The sequence below is a fragment of the Scyliorhinus canicula genome, chromosome 15, assembly GCF_902713615.1.
Source record: "Scyliorhinus canicula chromosome 15, sScyCan1.1, whole genome shotgun sequence".
Classification (NCBI taxonomy): domain Eukaryota; kingdom Metazoa; phylum Chordata; class Chondrichthyes; order Carcharhiniformes; family Scyliorhinidae; genus Scyliorhinus; species Scyliorhinus canicula.
Genome location: NC_052160.1, coordinates 30,990,742 through 31,012,636, shown reverse-complemented (window position 1 = coordinate 31,012,636; position 21,895 = coordinate 30,990,742). Strand labels below are relative to the sequence as shown.

The following is a 21,895-nucleotide window of genomic DNA, read 5'->3' as shown; positions in this document are numbered from 1 at the left end:
ACTGTTTCTGGAAGTCAAAAGATCTAACAAGATTGAACTGTTTGATAGAAACACTAATCCTGGAGCATATTTCTCTTCCTATGTTAAGTGTTCGCTCATCACACATCAGCTGTCCACAGATGCACAGGGGCCACCAAGAGAGGATCTCAGTCATGAGCTGGAGCTCAGCAAGGTGGCCCATGAACAAGATAGTGGTTGGGATTGTGACTTTTGACAAAAGTTTAGTCACTATCAGCAAGTGGAATTCCAAAACTGAAACGACAAAATAACCAAATCTTTTTCCGGTCTATTTCATGTCAATTTAAGCTAACTCATAAACCCTGTTTTGTAACTATCATCCTACATGGAGAGTCGACAGCAGCATATCCAGTGCTGTGGGGTCTTCTGGAGATGAGAGTGACTTGCGTTGAGTCTGGAACTTAGACAGAGGAATCCACCTGACATTCTCCAGACTCTGGTATGAGTTCAGTTCCCTCAGGGTCACAATTAGTACATTCCCATGCTTATCTTTGATGGGCTCGAAGTATACGTGGCCAAGATCCTGGGTTCCAAGCAGTCCCTGAAAAATAAAGAGAGCTTAAGAAAAATAATCAGAGAGACACTACTTTAACGTTAATTTTACTTTTTATTCTTTCATGGGATTTGGGCAAGGCCACCATTTGATGCTGATCAACAATTGCCCTCAAGCTGATGGTGGTGAGCCATCATGTGGTGTAGGCACACAACAGTCTTTTTAAGGAGGGACTTCCAGGATTTTAACACAGCAATAGTAAAGAGGGATCAAAATATTTCAAGGTTAGGGTGATGTGTGGGCTTGCAGAGGAACTTGCAGGTGCTGGTGTTCCCATATGTCTGCTGCCCTCATCCTTCTGTTAGAGGTTGCAGGTTTGGAAGGTCCTGTCAAAGGAGCCTTGGTAAGTTGCTGCAGTGCATCTTATTTATGTTACCCACTGCTGTCACCGTGTGACAGTTGTGGGTGGAATTTATGTTTATGGTGGTGGATGGGGTGTGAACGAAGTGGGTTGCTTTGTCCTCAATTGTGTTGAGATTCTTGAATGTTGTTGGAGCTGCACTTCATTTAGGCAAGTGCAAGTTATTTCATCACACTCTTGACTTCTGTCATTTAGATGGTGGATTGACTTTGGGGAGTCAAGTGAACTACTTGTTGCAGAATTCTCAGCCTCTGACCTGCTCTTATCGCAACAGTATTTATATGGCTGGTCTAGTGCAGTTTCTCCCTCGGATACTATGTCAGGGATTTAATGAGGATAATGCCACTGAATGTCATGGGGAGATGGTGAGATTAACCCTTGTTGGACATGGTTATTGGCAGGCGCGAATGTTACTTGCCACTTATCAGCCCAAACCTGAATATTGTCCAGGTCTTTCTGCATCTTGACGCGGCTGCTTCAGTATGGAATGGTCAGTCAGGAGTGGTGCTGAATACTGTAATCATCAGCAAACATCTACACTTCTGACCTTATGTTGGAGGAAAGGTCATTGATTAAGCGTCTAAAGGTGGTTGTGCCTAGGACACTACCCTGAGCGATTCCTGAAGCAATGTCTTGGGGGTAAGATGTTTGGCCACCAGCAACAACAACCACCTTGCCTTATGTTTGGTATGATTTCAACCAGTGGAAAAAGTTTCCCTGATTCCCTTGATATCAATTTTGCTAGGGCTCCTTAATTCTGCACCATCAAATGTTGTCTTGATATCAATGGCAGTCATTCACACCTCAGCTTAAAAAGATAAATTATGAGGACAAATTGTATAAAATCGCTTTATATTTCCTTTAGTTAGATGGTTGAAGGTAATTGAATTAAAGTATTCAAATGGCAATATGATTTTCTCCGGGAGAAAGTTCCAGAACAGGGAGGTATATAACACTAAAATTAGAGCTAAGCCTTTCAGGGGTAAAATCAGGAAGAATTACATCGCAAAAAGTTCTACCATCCAGAGCCCTCTCTCCCAAAGGTTGTGCATGATGGTTCAGTTGAAATTTTCAACTCGAGATCAATATATTTTTATTTCACTAAGATAGCATAAATTTGAGTATGAGCCAGATCAGTTGGGTTGGGATAGAGATAAATCATAATCTAATTGCATGATGAAACAGGTTCAAGGGGCTAATGGCCTCCAGATCCTCCTATGTTCCGCACTTGTAAATAGATAATAATTAGTTCCCAGTATTGCATTAATCCAAAATATCAATATTATCTCTGGGTCAAAATCCTGGCATTCCATACATGATAGCACTGTGGGTGTACCTACTCAACATGGACTGCGACAATTCAAAAGGCAGCTCACCACCACATTCACAAATAGAAACTGGGGCTGGGCAATAAATGCTGGTCTTGCCATGATTTCTTTCTCAGACTGGTTGACAAAACCTTCAGAAACAGGACTGTAAACAAATAAACTTAAAAGTATGTAAAAAATCTGCTCATGGAGCCTCTGTTATAATATATCTTAATAACAGCCGAATTACATGGTTTTGCCATTCCTTCAAACTTCTCTCACATAAACCAACCAAGTGCTGTAACCAAAATGTCAGGGTCACCTGGGACACAATTCTGTAAATGTAAATTGTTTTAAAACGTGAATCATAATAGAATGCTTAAAAAAATATATTATTTTTTCCCATCAGAATAAATGCAGTTGGTACACTTCCAATGACAGAGACCCAGGACATGATCTACCAGCCGTGTTGCGCTCAAGTGAGAGCGCGGTGTGGGCGGTATACCCTGGGAGAGGCCACTCGTGGGTTTCCCACCTTGTGGGATATACCCAAGTCCCGCAAGGTACGGAATCCCACCCAAAGGGGGCGATATCAAACAGCACCCACCTAAGTAGGGTTTAAACATGATTAGATACAGAGTAAAATTCCCTCTTAGTTGTCCCATCATGCATTCCTAGGATAAGTACAGCATTGGTTAGATACAGACTAAAGCTCCCTCTACACTGTCCCCGTCAAACATTCGAAGGTTAGGTACAAACTGGGTTAGAAACAGAGTAAAGTTTGCTCTATACTGTCCCATCAAACACTCCCAAGGCAGTCACAATATGGGTTGGATAGCTCGTAAAGTTCCTCTGAGCAGATGGATCTAATTACACCAGTTTCTAGAATATGCAAAGAGGAAATATGAAAAATAATAACAGAATATGTAGCTTTAACGTGGAGATTGAATTATATCTATGTGTCCTGGTTCAATTACCCTTGCAACTCTCATTCCAGTTGGCTGAAGACTACTTAGTTTTCAGTCCCTGTATTATTACCATTTTACTTCAGACAGTGTGGTTTGCAATTCCATTTACATTGAATGAAAGTCTGCAAGAAGGTTGTACTCAGATCTGTGGAACAATCTGATGCAATAGCAGAGGACTTCTTTGCGCTGATTCAATATGCAGTGCTAGAACTGAGCAACAAAGCAACCACACCCAAGCGTCAATTCCTGTATGTGAACCATAGCCATGTTTATAGCCAAGCCAAATACAGTCCTTATCCGATTTCCACATGACCTGGAGAATGGTGGTTGAATTTCAGTTTGTGTAGGGAATTATTTATTTCCTTATAATCGCTTTCTCTGAAAAAATGGAGTACCTCTTGATCAGTGGATGGGCACAGGTTTATTTCTGATCCAAGCCACATTGCGTGCAGAAGGGGAGGGAGGAACCGGGGCTAAGATAAGGAGTTGAGCTTAACTAACAATGACCTTGCATTCGCCTCTGATGGTGCAGACTCCAAGCTGGCCTTGGCGTAATTCATATAAAAGTGGGGGTTGGAAACAGGTTGGCTTTCAGCTTAGGTTTTCTTCCTCTCCCTGCCTAGTGTGGATAGGTTTTTGGGGAGGAAGGAGCAGGGGCATGGGGTTAGCATATATTCACACAATGAGCAGAATCTGTGATGTGTGAGTGTGTCCAGTTCACTCCCAGTCCCAGGGTTCTCACTCTCTCACTCACTGAGGTCGGGACATAACATAGGAACATAGAGCCCTGAGAAGAACATATTCAGAACCAGAGCCACCAGTGCAGGAAGTAAAGCCTGAGCCAGAATTGGAGGAGAAAGTTGATGAGAACCCTGTGTAAAATCATCATCCCGTTAACCTGCCAATCTAGTTTCCGTTCTGGCTGAGGATTCCAGGACATTAACTTGGGCTTCATGAACAAGTAAAAATCTGGCTACTAGTAGTATTGTCCACACCATTGGAATTTCACCTCATGTTGTCAAATGCCTGACACCAGAGCCCGGAAACAAAATCAGAAATAAAGGGCAGGATTCTCCTCGACGTGCTGTTCATTGACGACAGAAATATAGGGCATGATTCTCCCACTGCGCGTCAATGAGATTTCCCATTGAAGCCACTCCACACCGCCGGGAAACCTGCGACTGAAGGTGCGATGCCAGTGGGATGAAAGAATCCCAACGGCTGGAGAATTGTGACCAAAGATTCCAACTCTGAGGCCTCATGATCAGCAAATTGGGGAATGACTGGGTATGCCACCAGGTTGTTGTGAAAATAAACCGGGGCTTACAGAAACACCCTCCCCCACCTACAGTGCCTCCGCTCCCCCTCACCACGTAGCGAGGTATGAATATTTAGTGAGGGGTGAATCATTTGGCAGGGGTCTCATTAATAATATTTAAATGCATTGAAATCTATTCAAATGAGGTTAAAGCCCATGTCACTGGTGAGGGGCAGGGAAAATTGGGAAACGTGATCTCGCTGTAGAGAATCACATTTCCCGATCCTTGCTGGATTTTCCACCCAAATTGGCAATCCCGCGCACAGCTATTCAACGTAAATTGGTCCACTTAACGAGGCCTCATGGGCTTCTTGTCCCGAATGCCAGCTCGCCAGCTGATTAGCCGGCACCGTGCTCACCAGCCCCCTCCCGCTAACGTCGAGCAGCACTTAGGCTCCACTTGCTCAGCCAACCCCAGCCAGCTCGCAACAATGGTACCGAGGAGACCAGCGCCAAGATGCGGGGATGCTGACCTGGGGAGGCTCCTGGAAGTGGTGGAGGCCAGGAGGGATTTCCTGTTCCCCCGAGGGTACCGGAGGATGAGCCAGAAGACAGCCGGCGCTGCCTGGGATGAGGAAGGCAGCTGGCTGCCTCCACCTCTTTTTTATTTTTTATTTTTAAAAATAAATTTAGAGTACCCAATTCATTTTTTCCAATTAAGGGGCAATTTAATGTGGCCAATCCACCTAGGCTGCACATTTTAAGGTTGTGTGGGCGAAACCCACGCAAACACGGGGAGAATGTGCAAACTCCACACGGACAGTGACTCCCAGATCAAACCTGGGACCTCGGCGCCGCGAGGCAGCAGGGCTAACCCACTGCGCCACCATGCTGCCCGGCTGCCTCCACCTCTGATGTGCATCCTGGGGACATAACTAGACGTAGAGCTAGGAGGGCAAAGCACATCAAGGATCACTGAGGGCATAGGGGGATGGGGTCGGCAGACGGTGAGGGTTGGGTGTAGGGTGAGGGAATGGGTGGGGGTTGCACAATCAGAAGAGTGGGGGGTCTATTGAACAATAAATACCCTTGTGCACAACCAGTAGGAAGACTCTGTCAGTTTCTTTCGCAGTGCATTGCCGCGTGCAGGTGATAGGTGTGAGCGAGCACTGAGCAGACAGGCAGGGGTCAGACTCTGGCATAGATTGAGGAGCAGCAGCACTCAGCTCTCTGTGAGTTATTATCACCCCTCGACAGTGACCCGTGGCGGACAGTGCCGACACAGTTCCAGAACGCTGGAGCGATGCGACACATACTCTGAGAGGGTGGGAAAGAATGTGACGATGGAGCAGGCCATGACCGATGTGAATTGGGCTAGTCTGAGCGCCTACCTGGCCGGGCCGCTTGTCCTGCAGCCTCCAGCTGGGCCTCAGGTTTCTCCCCGGCCGCATCCTCCAGCCCCTGCTAGTCTGGCGCCGCCTCATTATCCTTGTTCCCATCCTCCTACTCCTCTGAGGTGGCCACATGTTCCTTGTCACCAACCTCCAGCTCGTCACCCCGCTGCTGTGCGAGGTTGTGGAGGACACAGCAGACCACAACAAAGTGGGCGACCCTCTAAGTGGTACACTGTGGGGTACCTCCGGAGCGGTCGAGGCATCGGAACCACACCTTGAGGAGTCTAATGCACCGCTCAATGACAGTCCAGGTGGCTGCATGGGCCTCGTTGTAGTGGGTTTCTGCTTCAGTCTCCGGCCTCCGTGCTGGTGTCATTAGCCAGGTCCTCAGCAGACATCCCTTATCTCCCAAGAGTAGGACAGGTGTGCGGGAGGGCCAGCAAACCATGTCCATATGTTTTGGGCATGTCCGAAGCTTAGGGGATTCTGACAGGGATTTGCAGAGGTCATCATGTCCACGGTACGAAAAACAAGGGTGGTGCCGAGTCCAGAGGTGGCGATTTTTGGAGTGTTGGATGATCCGGGAGTCCAGGTTGCGAGAGAGGCCGACGTCTTGGCCTTTGCCTCCTTGGTAGCCCGGAGACGGATATTGCTAGCGTGGAGAGACTTGAAGCCCCTGAAATCAGAGTGACGTGGCCGGGTTTCTCAGACTTGAGAAAATTAAGTTTGCATTAAGAGGGTCAATGCTAGGGTTTGTCCGGAGGTGGCAGCCGTTTGTCGACTTCTTTGGGGAAAACTGTCAGCAGAGGCAATAAGAAAAAGGGTAGTGGGGGACCTCAATTTTCAAAGCAGTATTCTGACCATGAACTGAATTCCTGCCTAACATCACACAGCGGTGAAAATTAGCCAACAACCTGATGGCCAGGGAGCATCCAGCTCCCAGTGACCATAATATAATTTAATTCAATCTTAGATTTAAGAGGCATGAGGTTCAATATGACCACAATAGATAGGAAAAGGTTATTAATGAATTAAAAGCTCCAGGATAGATTTCTTCGTGCTGGATAAAATACTGTTAGCAGGGGTTGAGGACACTGAGTACGCAGCAATTGTGATTTCAGATCGCGCACCGCACTGGATAGACCTACGGGCAGGAATAGGAATTCCCCAGCGCCCACAGTGGAGACTAGATACTGTTAGTGGAAGAGGAGATCTGTGAGTGAGTGAGAGAGGCCATTCGGGGGTACATAAAGATCAATGACATGGAGAGATTGAGGCTTGGGTGGTCTGCGAGGCACTGAAAGTGGTTATTAGAGGGGAATGTATTTTGATTCGAGCCCTCAGGGTTAAAACTGAGCGGTCGGAGTTGGACAGGTTGGAAGGAGAAATCTTACAGGTGAACAGGAGATATTCGGAGTTTCCAAGTGAGGAGCTCCTGAAGGAGCGTCAAAGACTTCAAATGGAGTTTGGGCTCCTTTCCACAGGAAAGGCGGAGGGTCAGCTGAGGAGGGTAAAAGGGGCAATATATGAACATGGGGAGAAAGCTAGAAGGATGCTGGTGCATCAGTTGAGGAAACAGGAGGCGGCGAGAGATATCGGGAAAATAAAGGATTTGAGGGGGAAGACGGTGTTCGACCCGGGGGCGGTGAATGAAGTGTTCCGTGAATTTTATAGCCAGCTGTACGAGTTGGAACCTCCAGTTGGGGAGAAGGGCATGAATCAATTCCTGGGAAGGCTCGAGTTCCCGAAGGTAAATGAGGAGCTAGTGGAGGCCTTGGGGGGCCCGATTGGGCTTGGGGAGGTGATAGATGGACTGGGAGCGATGCAATTGGGTAAAGCCCCAGGACCTGACGGATTCCCAGTGGAATTTTATATGAAGCTCTCTGGGTTACTGGGAGCGCTCCTGCTTAAGGCTTTTAATGAGTCCAAGGAGCTGGGAGTACTCCCCCCAACGTTATCACAGGCATCAATTTCTCTCATCCTGAAATGAGACAAGGATCCGGAGAGCTGTAGATCGTACAGGCCAATCTGCCTCTTGAATGTAGATGCCAAATTATTGGCACCCTGGCCACTCGAATAGAGGATTGTGTCCCGGAGATAATTGGCGAGGATCAGATGGAATTTGTAAAGGGCAGGAACCTGACATCCAACATTAGACGGCTTCTGAATGTAATTATGATGCCAGCGGAGGGGCGCGAGGCTGAGGTGGTAGTCGCCATGGACGCGGAGAAGGCTTTCGACCGGGTGGTGTGGAAGTATCTATGGGATATTTTAGGCAGGTTTGGGTTTGGGCAGGGATTTGTGGAATGGGTCCGGTTATTGTACCGGGCCTTGGTGGCAAATGTAAGAAGTAACCGAGTTTGGTCAGAATACTTTAGTCTATGTCAGGGGACATGGCAGGGATGTCCGCTCTCCCCTTTACTGTTTGCCCTGGCCATAGAACCCTTAGCAATGGCCCTGAAGGCAGTGAATGCCTAGTGGGGTATAGTGAGGGTAGGTGGAACACAGGGTCTCTCTCTATGCGGATCATTTGCTGCTTTATGTCACGGACCCGGTGGAGGGATGATCGGAATCACGGAGGTATTGGGCGATTTTCAGGCTCAAAGTTAAATGTGGGAGAGAGCAAGATGTTCGTGATCAAGGCACGGGGGCAGGAAAGGAGGCTGAAGTAGCTACCTTTTAAAGTGGTTAGGAGGAGTTTTAGGTATCTGGGGATTCAAGTGGCCAAGGATTGGGGGCAGCTTCACAAGTTAAATTTGGGCAAAGCAGTGGATCAAATGAGAAGGGATTTCCGTAGGTGGGACATGCTCCCACTGACACTGGCTGGGAAGGTTCAGACGGTTAAGATGACGGTCCTTCCGAGACTGCTTTTCTTTTCTCAATGTCTCCCGATTTTTGTCCCAAAGGCTTTTTTCAGAAGTATGAATGCAGCGATATCGAGGTTTATATGGTCGGGTAAAACCCCAAGAGTAAAGAGGGCACTCCTGGAATGGACCTGCGGAGAAGGGGGCTTGGCTCTCCCAAGCTTTACTAACTATTACTGGGCTGCCAACATATCGATGGTCAGGAAGTGGGTAGTGAGGGAGGGGTCGTTCTGGGAGCGGATGGAGGCAGCATCCTGCAACGTTACGAGTCTGGAGGCTTTACTGACATCGCTCCCGCCATTCTCGCCAACTTGATACTTTACAAGTCATGTGGTGATGGCAGCCCTGAGGGCGTGGGGGCAATGGAGGAGCATATGAGACTGGAAGGGGCGTCAGTGTGGTCACCGATCTGTGACAATCACCGGTTTGTCCCGGGGGGCTGGATGGGGGCTTTAAGGTATGACAGCGGACAGGAATTGAGAGGTTTGGGGATCTATTCATCCAGGAGGGCTTTCTGGCCTTGGAGACATTAGAGGAGGAGTTTGATTTGTCAGGTGGGAACAGGTTTCGGTACCTTCAAGTGCGGGATTTTGTACGGAGACAGATCCCAAGCTTTCCTCGCCTCCTCCTGAGGGGACTACAGGATAAAGTGCTGTCAAAAACAGGGTTTGGAGATGGGAAGGTTTCGGAGATATACAGGGAATTATCAGAGTGGGAAGGGCCCCCTATCAAAGAGGCGAAGAGGAAGTGGGAAGAAGAGGTAGGAGGGGAGCTGGAAACTGAACTGTGAGAAAAAGCCTTGAAAAGGGTAAATCCATCCTCGTCCTGTACTAGATTTAACTTGATTCAGTTCAAGGTAGTCCACAGGGCCCACATAATGGTAGCCCGGATGAGTAGGTTCTTCGAGGAGGTGGAGGACAGATTGGACGGTGTGGGGGTAGCCCGGCCAACCAAGTTCATATGTTTTGGGCATGACCGAAACTGAGGGAATTCTGGCAGGGATTTGCAGATGTTGGGCGAAATTCTCCGACCCCACGCAGGGTCGGAGAATAGGCGGGAAGCGGCGTTATTTCCGCTCCCGCAGGTTTTGTAATTCTCCCGCCGGTCAAAAACCGGCGTTGTGCAAATCCCGCCGGCAACCTGTGAAAACAGCTGGCGCCGGCGGGATTTCATTTGTTAAAAAACTTACACAAATCTCCGGCCCGGATGGGCCGAAGTCCCGCCGCTGGGAGGCCTTCTCCCGCCGCCGAGGTTTAAACCACCTCTGAAACGGCGGACTCAGCGGCGCGAGCGGGCCCCCGGGGTCCTGGGGGGGGGGCGGGGGGGGCGATCGGACCCGGGGGGGTGCCCCCACGGAGGCCTGGCCCGCGATCGGGGCCCCCCGCTCACTCTGCGGGGCAGTGCCGTGGGGGCACTCTTTCTCCTTCCGCTCCGCCACGGCCTCCGCCATGGCGGACGCGGAGGAGAATCGCGCATGCGCCGGCAGTGACGTCACTGCCGGCGCATGCGCCGACTGCCGAAAGCCTTTCGGCCAGCCCCGCTTCCGACGGCGCCGGGTGTTTGCGCCAGTCTTGTGGTGCAAACTGCTCCGGCGCGGGGCTGGCCCCCAAAGGTGGGGAGAATTCCCCACCTTTGGGGAGGCGCGACCCCTGAGTGGTTGGCGCCACTCCCCTACGCCGGCACCCTCCGTCACGCCGGGTAGGGGAGAATCCAGCCCGTTATGTCAGAAGTCCTGGAAGGTAGGGTAACTCTGGGCGAAATTCTCCGCCCCCCACGACGGGTGGGAGAATAGCGGGAGGGCCTTCCCGACATTTTTGCCGCCCTCCCGCTATTCTCCCCCCCCCCCCCGCCGAAGTCCCAACCCGAATCGCTGCCGCCGTTTTTTTACGGCCGGCAGTGATTCTCAGCTGTTAGATGGGCCGAAGTCCCAGCCCTTTCCGCCGTTTTTACGAACGGCAAACACACCTGGTCTTGCCGTTCGTAAAAACGGCGTCACAAACTCGCTATTAATAACCATGGCACCGATTGGCACGGCCGTACCACGGCCGTGCCAAGGGTGCCATGGGCCCGATGCCCGCGTACTACTTGTCCTTCCGCCGCCCCGCAGTATCCATTCGCGGGGCGGCTGAGGGGCAACCCGGCCCGCGCATGCGCGGGTTTCGCGCAAAAACGCGATGACGTCACCCGCGCATGCGCGGGTTGGAGTCTTCCAAACTGCGCATGCGCGGCTGACGTCATATGACGCGTCAGCCGGCGCTAACTCCGGCAAGCGGGCTTAACGATTTTCGTTAAGCCCGTCTTGCCGGAGCCTACGGCGTCGGGCTGCTAGCCCCGACCGGGGACCAGAATCGGTCCCCCGTCGGGAAGGGGTGCGCTGCCGTAAAACCCGCCCGGGTTTTACGGCAGCTTTACGATTTCTCCCGTTTTGGGAGAATCTCGCCCTCTGAGTCCAGAATTGGCAATATTTGGGGTGCCGGAGGATCCGGGGGCAAAGGAGGGGAGGGAGGCCGATATCCTGGCCATCTCCTCCCTGGTGGCCCGGAGACGGATCTTGCTGAGATGGAGGGACTCGGAGCCCCTGAAGTCTGGAGTGTGGGTCAGCGATATGGTAGGGTTTCTTAGTCTGGAGAAAAATCAAGTTCGCTCTGAGAGGATCAATACAGGGATTCGCCCGGAGTTGGCAGCCGTTCATCGATTTCTTTAACAAAAATTGAACATCAGCAGTAAGGGGGGAAAGGGGAAAGGTGGGGGCAGGAAAACAGGAGGCATGGTAATGCTAAATAAGAAATGGGAACTTAGTGTACGGGTAATTGGGGACAGGGCGGGAGAAGTGGGGGATGTGGTTTATTGTTGTTCTTTTAGGGGGTATTTTGTGCGTCGACCGGTGCGGTTTTAGAAATGTCAACATATTAAATTGTGAAAATTACAAATGCTTCAATAAAATATTTTCTAAAAATAATTAATGAATTAAAAGGTGAATTGGGGGAGGTGTTCAAGGATTATTTTGGAGAAAATAAGAACTGTACATACCCCTAAATCACTTGTGTATTCAAACTTGATCAACAAAAGAGACAATCATATAAGAATGCCTTACACAAATTAATTATGCACGGTGGTCATTGCACCAGCCTCCTTCAGCTCACACAAACATTAACATTTTTTGACTTTATTTGTAACAAAACATGGGGTGGAATCTTATGCTCACGCTAGTAGCAAGCCTGGAGGCAGGAAGAGCATACGATTAAGCGGGATGGGAGCTATCATAACCCCCATGAGGACCACGGGGAAACTACTATCGATCTCCCCATGGGGCTCGTGCAGTGCGAGCTCCTAGGTAGTGGGCGGAGGCCAACCGAGTTGAGCATTAAAACAAGCAGGGGCTGGCATGGCATGTTGGTTGTGCCAATGGAGGCTGCAATTGTAGATAGTTACTGCCGTGGGCAGATTATTGTTCAAAGTAAAATTGATTTCTTTCCTTCCTACCACTGGCTTCCTTGGTCCTTAAAGTTGAGCACCGGAACCCCACTGCCTTAATTCTGTCAGAATTAAGCTCAGGGTGGCTCACCTGCCAATCCCGCCATCTATTGAGGCCCTTAAATGGCTGCTTAATGACCACTTAAGGGTCTCATGTCACTGTCACTGGTATTAACCCAATGGTGGGCGGGCCTGTCGATGTGCAGCCAACTTGTCACCTCCAATGGAAGAGGGTTGGGGGGGGGGGAGTCTTTATCAAAGGTGCATAGTACTCAATCGTGGTACTTGACATTGGAAAGGGGGGAGCCACCCCATACACCTCGCTTCCCTTGACCTCACTCCATGAAAACCCCTCCCCCATATTACTTAACTGTGGCCTGGGATGCTCCGAGATCCTGGGATTCTGGTTAGTGTTTTTTCTGCAGCAACCACCAATTCCCTTGTGGCTCTGCTGAGCACAAGATCTGTCAGCATCTGATCAGGTGTCAGCTCTCAATAGATGAGATTTCCACCTCCCCCCCCCTCCCCCCGCCCCAGCTGGGTCTTGATTCCAGGGGAAGACCCACCGCTGGCCTTACCACTGCCTGATTGACCTTTGATTCCAGAAGTCTTCCTGAAAAGAGGCAATGCTGGTCTCTTGCTTGCTCTCTGTCGGCAGGCGAGCCCCCAATGCCTAAATATGATCCCACCCATGGAGTGAAGTATGTTGCAATGAATGGGAAAGGTATAAAAAACATGAAGTGAAGTGTCTGTAATTTATGTCAGTTCAGTTCAAAGAAGGTTGAAACTAACTAAGCAGGGGGTTGGGATCCCGAGAGAAGGTTCAACAGGAAGAGATACACAGCCAAAATTAGAAGAGACATCAAGTGAGTCAGGAAGGCATAGAATGTCTGGACCAGTTAAATCAGAAGGGAGTTGGCAAGGTTGGATGGTATTTATTTTAATCCAAGGAGTCTGATGAACAAGGCAGAAGAATTGAGAGCACAAATTAAAACATGGGGTATGAGGTCACTGCTGTCACTGAGAAGGGGCAGGATTGGCAGCTCAATATTCCAGGATATAGGATTTTCAGGTGAGATATGGATCGAGGTAAAATGGAGGGACTATTGGAATTTTGACCAGGGAACCAATTCCAGCAGAAAGGAGGATGTCATCTTAGGCTCTTTAATTGAAGTCATATGGGTAGAACTTTAAAACCAAAAAGGAGCAATCACATTGCTGGGAATGTTTTACAAGCTCCCTAACAATACAAAAGAAATAGAGGAGCAGATATGTAGGCAAATTTCAGAGTAGTGCAAAATTAATGGGGTAGTGATAGTGGGGGATTTCAACGTCCCCAACATTAACTGGAGGAGCCACAATGTAAAAGGTTCAGAGGGAGGGGATATCTTAAAAAGCTTCCAGGAGAACATTTTGAGTCAGTACGTAGAAGGTCCTATAAGAGAGGGGGTGGTCCTGAACTTAATTTTAGGTAACAAAGTCAGGTAAGTGGTTGAAGTAACAGTGGGGGAACATTTTGCAGACAGTGATCATAACTCGATTAGACTCAACATTGTTATGGAAAAGGACACGGATGGGCTTGAGATAAAAGTTCTAAACTGGGGGAAGGCCGACTTTAATAAAATGAGATATGATTTAGCCAGAGCGGACTGGGAGCAGACACTTTTAGGTAAAACTGGCAGAACAGTAGTACACGTTCCAGAAGGAAGTAGGGAGAGTACAGGGCCAATCAATAAAAAGGATGGGACTAACAAATCCAGTGAACCCTGGATACTGAGGGATATACAGCATTGGATAAGGAGATAAAAGGAGCCGTTTGGCATATTATCAAGGGCTCAAAACAGCAGAAGCCCGAGGGACATATGGGGCGGAATTCTCCGACCCGCCCGGGGCCGGCGTAAATCCCGCCGTGGCCGGAATTCTCCACCACCCGGGAATCGGCGGGAGCGGGAATCACACCACGCCGATCGGCGGGCCTCCCGCGGCGATTCTCCGGCCCGCAATGGGCCGAAGTCCCGCCGCAGACAGGCCTCTCCCGCCGGCGGGAATTGGAGCACCTCTGGAGCCGGCGGGATTGGCGGCGCGAGCCGACTCCCGGGGTCCTGGGGGGGGCGCGGGGCGATCAGACCCCGGGGGGTGCCCCCACGGTGGCCTGGCCCGCGATCGGGACCCACCGATCGGCGGGCGGGCCAGTGCCGTGGGGGCACTCTTTTTATCCCGCCGCCGCCACGGCCTCCACCATGGCGGAGGCGGAAGAGACCCCCCTACCGCGCATGCGCCGGTGGTGATGTCAGCGGCCACTGATGCACCGGTGCATGCGCGAACTGGCAAAGGCCTTTCGGCCAGCCCCGACGCCGGCCGGCGGGCGTCAAAGGCCGTTGCCGCTGGTTTTGCCGCCAGTCGGCATGGCGCCAACCACTCCGGCGCGGGCCTAGCCCCCAAAAGGTGCGGAGAATTCTGCACCTTTGGGGAGGCCCAACGCCGGAGTGGTTGGCGCCATTCCGCTACACCGGGACCCCCTGCCCTGCCGAGTAGGGGAGAATCCCGGCCATGGAGTGTGCAAAACGGAACTTAAAAAGGAAATTAGGAGAGCAAAAAGGGTATGTAAAAGGATACTGGCAGGTAAAATAAAGGAAAATCCGAAGTTTTTTTACAAGTACATTAAAGGTAAAAGGATAACTAGGGAAAGAGTAGGGCCCATTAATGACCACAGTGATAATTTGTGTGTGGAGCCGGAGGACGTATGTAGGGTTATAAATTAATACTTTGTGTCAGTGTTCATTTGTGAGAAAGGCGGTGTGGTACAGAAATCAGGAAGAAGGACTGTGAAAAAAGTAAAGAGATTTACATAGACAAAGAGGAGGCCTGGTGGTCTGGAGGTTTTAAAGCAGACAAATCTCCAGGGCGAGATAAAATGTATCCCAGGCTATTGAGTGAGGCAATGAAGGAAATAGCAAGGACGCGGGCAATAATTTAAATTTCAATTCCTGTCTGGCTACAGGAGAGGTGCCAGAGGACTGGAGAACATCCAATGTGGTACCGTTATTCAAAAAGGGAGGAAGGGATAAACCAAGACTCTACAGGCTAGTCAATCTAACCTCAGTAGTGGGGAAACCATTGCAAGCAATTCTGGAAGACAGAATTAGAACATAGAAAAATACAGCACAGAACAGGCCCTTCGGCCCACGATGTTGTGCCGAACCTTTGTCCTAGATTAATCTTGATTATCATAGAATTTACAGTACAGAAGGAGGCCACTCGGCCCATCGAGTCTGCACCGGCTCTTGGAAAGAGCACCCGACCCGAGGTCAACACCTCCACCCTATCCCCATAACCCAGTAACCCCACCCAACACTAAGGGCCATTTTGGACACTAAGGGCAATTTATCATAGCCAATCCACCTAACCTGCACATCTTTGGACTGTGGGAGGAAACCGGAGCACCTGGAGGAAACCCACGCACACACAGGGAGGATGTGCAGACTCCACACAGACAGTGACCCAAGCCGGAATCGAACCTGGGACCCTGAAGCTGTGAAGCAATTGTGCTATTCACAATGCTACCGTGCTGCCCTTAAGAACAAATTAATCTACACTCCATTATTATACCATAATCCATGTACCTATCCAATAGCCGCCTGAAGGTCCCTAATTTTTCTGACTCAACTACTTCCACAGGCAGTGCATTCCATGCCCCCACTACTCTCTGGGTAAAGAACCTACCTCTGACATCCCCCCTATATCTTCCACCATTCACCTTAAATTTATGTCCCTTTGTAATGGTTTGTTCCACCCGGGGAAAAAGTCTCTGACTGTCTATTATATCTATTCCCCTGATCATCTTATAAATCTCTATCAAGTCGCCCCTCATCCTTTTCCGTTCTAATGAGAAATGGCCAAGCACTCTCAACCTTTCCTCCTAAGACCTACTCTCCATTCCAAGCAACATCCTGGTAAATCTCCTTTGCACCTTTTCCAAAGCTTCCACATCCTTCTTAAAATGTGGTGACCAGAACTGCACACAGTACTCCAAATGTGGCCTTACAAAGGTTATGTACAGCTGCATCATCACCTCACGGCTCTTAAATTCAATCCCTCTGCTAATGAACGCGAGCCCACCATAGGCCTTCTTCACATCTCTATCCACTTGAGTGGCAACTTTCAAAGATCTATGAACATAGACCTCTAAGATCTACTGCTCCTCCACATTGCCAAGAACCCTACAGTTAACCCTGTATTCCGCATTCATATTTGTCCTTCCAAAATGGACAACCTCACATTTGTCAGGGTTAAACTCCACCTGCCACTTCTCATCTCAGCTCTGCATCCTATCTGTCTCTTTGCAGCCGACAACAGCCCTCCTCACTATCCACAACTCCACCAATCTTCGTATCATCTGCAAATTTACTGACCCACCCTTCAACTCCCTCATCCAAGTCATTAATGAAAATCACAAACAGCAGAGGACCCAGAACTGATCCCTGCGGTACGCCACTGGTAACGGCTCCAGGCTGAATATTTGCCATCCACCACCACTTTCTGACTTCTATCGGTTAGCCAGTTCGTTATCCAACTGGCCAAATTTCCCACTATCTCATGCCTCCTTACTTTCTGCATAAGCCTACCATGGGGAACCTTATCAAATGCCTTACTAAAATCCATGTACACCACATCCACTGCTTTACCTTCATCCACATGCTTGGCCACCTCCTCAAAGGATTCAATAAGACTTGTAAGGCAAGACCTACCCCTCAGAAATCCGTGCTGACTATCCCTAATCAAGCAATGTTTTTCCAGATGCTCAGAAATCCTATCCCTCAGTACCCGTTCCATTACTTTGCCTACCACCGACGTAAGACGAACTGGCCTGTAATTCCCAGGGTTGTCCCTATTCCTTTTTTTGAACAGGGGCGCGACATTCGCCACTCTCCAATCCCCTGGTACCACCCCTATTGACAGTGAGGATGAAAAGATCATTGCCAACGGCTCTGCAATTTCATTTCTTGCTTCCCATAGAATCCTTGGATATATCCCATCAGGCCCGGGGCAATTAATCTGCATTTGGAGAGACAGGGATTAATCAAGAGGAAGTCATGGTTGAATTTTTCAAAGAGGTGACCAGGTGTGTAGATGAGGGAAATGCATTTGACATAGTCCACTTGGGTTAGGGTTAGGGCTAGCGTTCAGCAAGGCTGTTAATAAGGTCCCACATGGGAGACAAATAGCGAAAGTAATAGCCCATGGGATCCAAGGAAATTTGGCAAATTGGATCCAGAATTGGTTGAGTGGCAGGAAGCAGAGAATGATAGTCAGGGGGTGTTTTTCTGACTGAAAACCTGTGTTTCGTGGGGTCGCGCAGAGATCAGTATTGGGGCCCTTGCAATTTGTGCTTTATATAAATGATTTAGACATGAATGTAGGATGGTTGATCAGTAATTTAATAAATGATATGAAAATTGGAGGGGTGTTAAATAGTGAGGAGGATCACCTTAGATTACAGGATATAAACGGGTTGGTCAGATGGGCTGGTCAGTGGCAAATGGAATTCACTCCGGATAAGTGTGAGGAGAAGCACATGGGCAGGATAAACAAGGTAAGGAAATACATGATAAATGGCATAAACCTGGAAAGCATCAAGGATCAGAGGGACCTTGGTGTGCATGTACACGGGTCCCTTGAGGTAGCAGGGCAGGTGGATATAGTGGTTAAGAAGGCATATAGTATACTTGCCTTTATTAGGCGAGGCAGGGAGGGTTATGCTGGAACTTTGGTTAGGCCACTGCTAGACTATTGTGTACAGTTCTGGAATCCACATTATAGGAGGGATGTGATAGCACTTGGAAAGGTGCAGAGGAGATTTACCAGGATGTTGCCTGTGCTGGAGAGTTTTAGCTATGAAGAGAGATTGGATAGACTGGGGTTGTTTTCCTTGGAGCAGAAGAAACAAAGGGGGGGGACATGATTTAAGTGTATAGAAGTATGAGGGGCATAGATAGAGTAGACAGGAAGAAACCTTTCCCCTTGGTGGAGGGATTAATGTCCAGGGGGCATAGATTTAAGGTAAGGGGCAGGAGGTTTAGAAGGGATGTGAGGAAAGGATTTTCGCACAGAAGGTGGTGAGAGTCTGGAACTCATTGCCTGAAAGGGTGGTGGAGGCAGAGACCCTCATAACATTTAAGAAGTATTTAGATGTGCACTTGAAGTGCCAATGCATACTAGGCTATGGGCGAAGTGCTGGAAAATGGGATTTGAATTAGTTAGGTGGTTGTTTTTGACCAGCACAGATGCGATGAACCACAGGGTCTTTTCTTTGCTGTAGAACTCTATAACTTTAAAACTCTAATGAAGAAAAAACTTTCAGACTCACCTGAAGTTGAGCAACTGCTAGAAGCATCTTATGACGAGCCTGTAGTACCGATGAACAGGAGGCTAAGGAAGGACACATATATTGACCCAGCCATCGACTGTCTTCCCACATGCATGATACCTGTGTCAAAAGCAGACAATTGGAACAATCACACTTTGGCTAACACACCTTTTAGCTGGTTAATATACTTTCAGAATAATATGAATTCACTGCCATACCCAGAGACAGACATATGTCCACTGTACTTCACCAAGTATTTCACAGCTGGCAATATTCTGCACAGGCATAACATTCTGTTGTTAGCAGCTGACCAAAGTTTCAGTAGCCACAGTATCACAATTTCAGCCACCCACCATTACACCCCTAAAGACCTCTGAAAGATCTTGGGCTCGATTCTCCGCTGTCGGATATCTCTGTTATGTCGGCAGCACACCCATGCCTGGGGATTTCTTGACGGCGTGGGGCTGCCCACCTCTTTCAATTTGGTCTATTGCATTCACTGCTCCCAATGTGGACTCTTCTATATCGGAGAGACCAAACGCAGACTTGGTGATCGCTTTGCTGAGCACCTTCGGTCTGTGCGCATTCAGGACCCTGACCTTCTCATTGCTTGCCATTTTTTCTTATTATAAATTTAGAACAGCCAATTATTTTTCTTTTCCAATTAAGAGGCAATTTAGCGTGGCCCATCCACCTAACCAGCACATCTTTGGGTTGTGGGGCTGAAACCCATGCAGATATCTATGACTGCCACAGTTTACCCTCTGATGGTAGTTTCTCTGCTGTTTGGCCTTTAACACCTTTTGTTCTCTCTGGGGACTGTCATTAGCACTCTTTCCCCTTGGCTTCTGTGGCTATTAGCAACCCGTTTCTCTGGGTTTCTGTGGCTATGACTCATCTTTCATTCTCACTCCACAGTGTAAATATTTCCCACTTTCTCTGTCTTTTAGCTTTGACAAAGGGTCATCTGGACTCGAAATGTTACCTCTTTTCTCTCCCTACAGCTGCTGCCAGATCTGCTGAAATTTTCCAGCATTTTCTCTTTTGTTTACGATTCCAGCATGTGCAGTAATTTGCTTTTATTCAGCTCTCTGAGGATGCACCATCACATGACTCATGCACACTTCTCACGATATAGAAGCACACATCTCAGGGGTCCCAGAATCTCTGATAGATAGGATGTGACATGGTGAGAAGCACATTATACGTGAACAGGAGCAGTTGCTGGAAACTGAAACAGTTGTCAGGTGGCACAGGAAATTTCAAGTTCTGTATATCTGGACACAGATGCTGAGGTCAGGGGTCATTTACTAAAATGGTACTTGTGGAGATACTTTCCAGTGGCAATGTCCATCTCTAACATGAGTGTCATGATGTCCCAGATGCCATTGTAATAGTGACCAATTGACTCCTGAATGGCCTTCTTTTTAACAAAAATCTTTTTATTGCCATTTTCAAAATTATATACATTGCCGTTTGTTTTCATTTATTGTACAGTACAAAAGGTTTTTTCTTAAGTGTCTCTATTTACAACTTGTTGCCATCTGACCCGGCTTGTTGTCCTCTGACTCCGTACCCCCCTCCCCAGCCCCCACTTCCTACCACACCCTTCCCCCACCCACCTCCCCTGATGCCTTCCCTGATTGATGTGGGGGTGTTCCCTCTTCTCCCCTTCTCCCTGTTTCTCCCCTCCCTTTCTTTTCTCCCCCGTTGGCTTCGACCGTGTCCATCTTGCGCATTGGGGAGGAGGGGGGGGCGGTTTGCCCCCTCTCCCCGTGTAATTTCTTTTGTCGCCTCTGGCTTTCTCTTTTCTCCCCCCCCCCCCCCCCCCCCCCCCCCCCACCCACACACACACACACACTCCTGGGTTGGGCATTCCTGTCATTACTCCTTGTCTTTTTTTTTTCCTTTTTAAACTTTCCAGTTTCCCTCTCTACTGGCTGTTTCTGGCCTCAAACAGGTTTTGGAGCAGGCCGACAAATTGCCCCCATGCAGTACTGAATGGCCTTCTTATGGACTGAACTGACCTTTCTACGCATCCTCTCTACAGTTGTAGCATTATACTCAGTATGCTGCTCTTGATGTCTATGGTTATGTATTTACATTGTGTATTTATTGTATGTTCTATGTTTTCATATATGTTTTCATATTTTCATGTATTGAGTGATCTGCCTGGACTGTACTCAGGACAATACTTTTCACTGTACCTTGGTACACGTGACAATCTAAACCTAAGAGTAACCTGCAAAATGTTTTACTCCTTTTAACACAATGTTGTTCAAAGTTTCACCTGTGTAGCTGAATGCCACATTCACATGCAGCCAAGTTCTTATCTGCTCTTGATTTTTAGGGAACTGCAGGTGGGCCCTGGGGTGGGCACACATATTTTCCATTTTATCTCTACAAGTACCCTTTTAGTAGATGACCCCTGAGTTCAGCACTGTGTCCAGCTGAACATAGCTTTAAATTTCCTGTGCCATCAGACGGAGTCTCTGAACTATTGATGGCGAAGGGCAGCACAGTGGCGCAGTGGTTAGCACTGCTGCCTCCCGGCGCTGAGGTCCCAGGTTCAATCCCGGCTCTGGGTCACTGTCCGCGTGGAGTTTGCAGATTCTCCCCGTGTTTGCATGGGTTTCGCCCCCACAACACAAAGATGTGCAGAGTAGGTGAATTGGCCACGCTAAATTGCCCCTTAATTGGAAAAAAATGAATTGGGTACTCTAAATTTACTTTAAAAAAACTATTGATGGTGAAAGGGCTCATGACAGTGTGGGGCTCCTTTCAAGGTTCCCCAACTTCTTTGCCCTTGCCCTTCCTCCCTCCGCCTGGGCCACACACGATGACGAAGTTTGCCCTGCACAGATTCAGGTGGTGTCAACTGCAAAAAATCCAGATTTGTGGGGGGAAATTCTCTGCTTGGGAGACTATGGGTGCGATTTACCGAGCACCCTGCCCCGTGATGCATGACGAGGAACATGAGGGATTCCTGAGGGCATCCAACAGTCGGGCCGCCATTTTGAGCTGGTGGCCCAATAGCGAAGTCCCGTGGCCAGCCACCCCCACCCCCATGCAACGCAAAGCAGCACCCCAACTCTGGACCTTTTGGGTACCCCCCTTCCCCCAAATACCGGGGGGGGGGGGGTGAGCCACCCTGCTCCAGGGATCCCCAAACTACAGGGATGCCCCCCCACAGGAACCCACTAACAAGAGGAATCCTCCCCAAAAAACCCTAAATGGGAGATTCCGCACAGGGACCCCCTAACTAAAGGAACCCGCAGAGGGACCCCCTAACTTGAGGGACGCCCTACAAATCCCCCAGAAAAGAGACCCC

The 21,895-nt window shown here is 49.0% G+C and overlaps 1 protein-coding gene across 3 annotated transcripts in view; it reads right to left on the bottom strand.

The window, feature by feature from the left end:
* The window catches only part of LOC119978398 (ankyrin repeat and fibronectin type-III domain-containing protein 1-like), a 1,132,713-nt gene that overhangs the window by 62,946 nt on the left and 1,047,872 nt on the right, over nt 1-21,895 (bottom strand). For all 3 annotated transcript variants that reach the window (XM_038820019.1, XM_038820020.1, XM_038820021.1), the window contains 2 exons: nt 18,565-18,684; nt 344-559 (listed from right to left, as the gene is read on the bottom strand). In XM_038820019.1, coding sequence (XP_038675947.1) covers nt 344-559; nt 18,565-18,684 — 336 coding nt within the window. The remainder of the gene's footprint in view (nt 1-343; nt 560-18,564; nt 18,685-21,895) is intronic.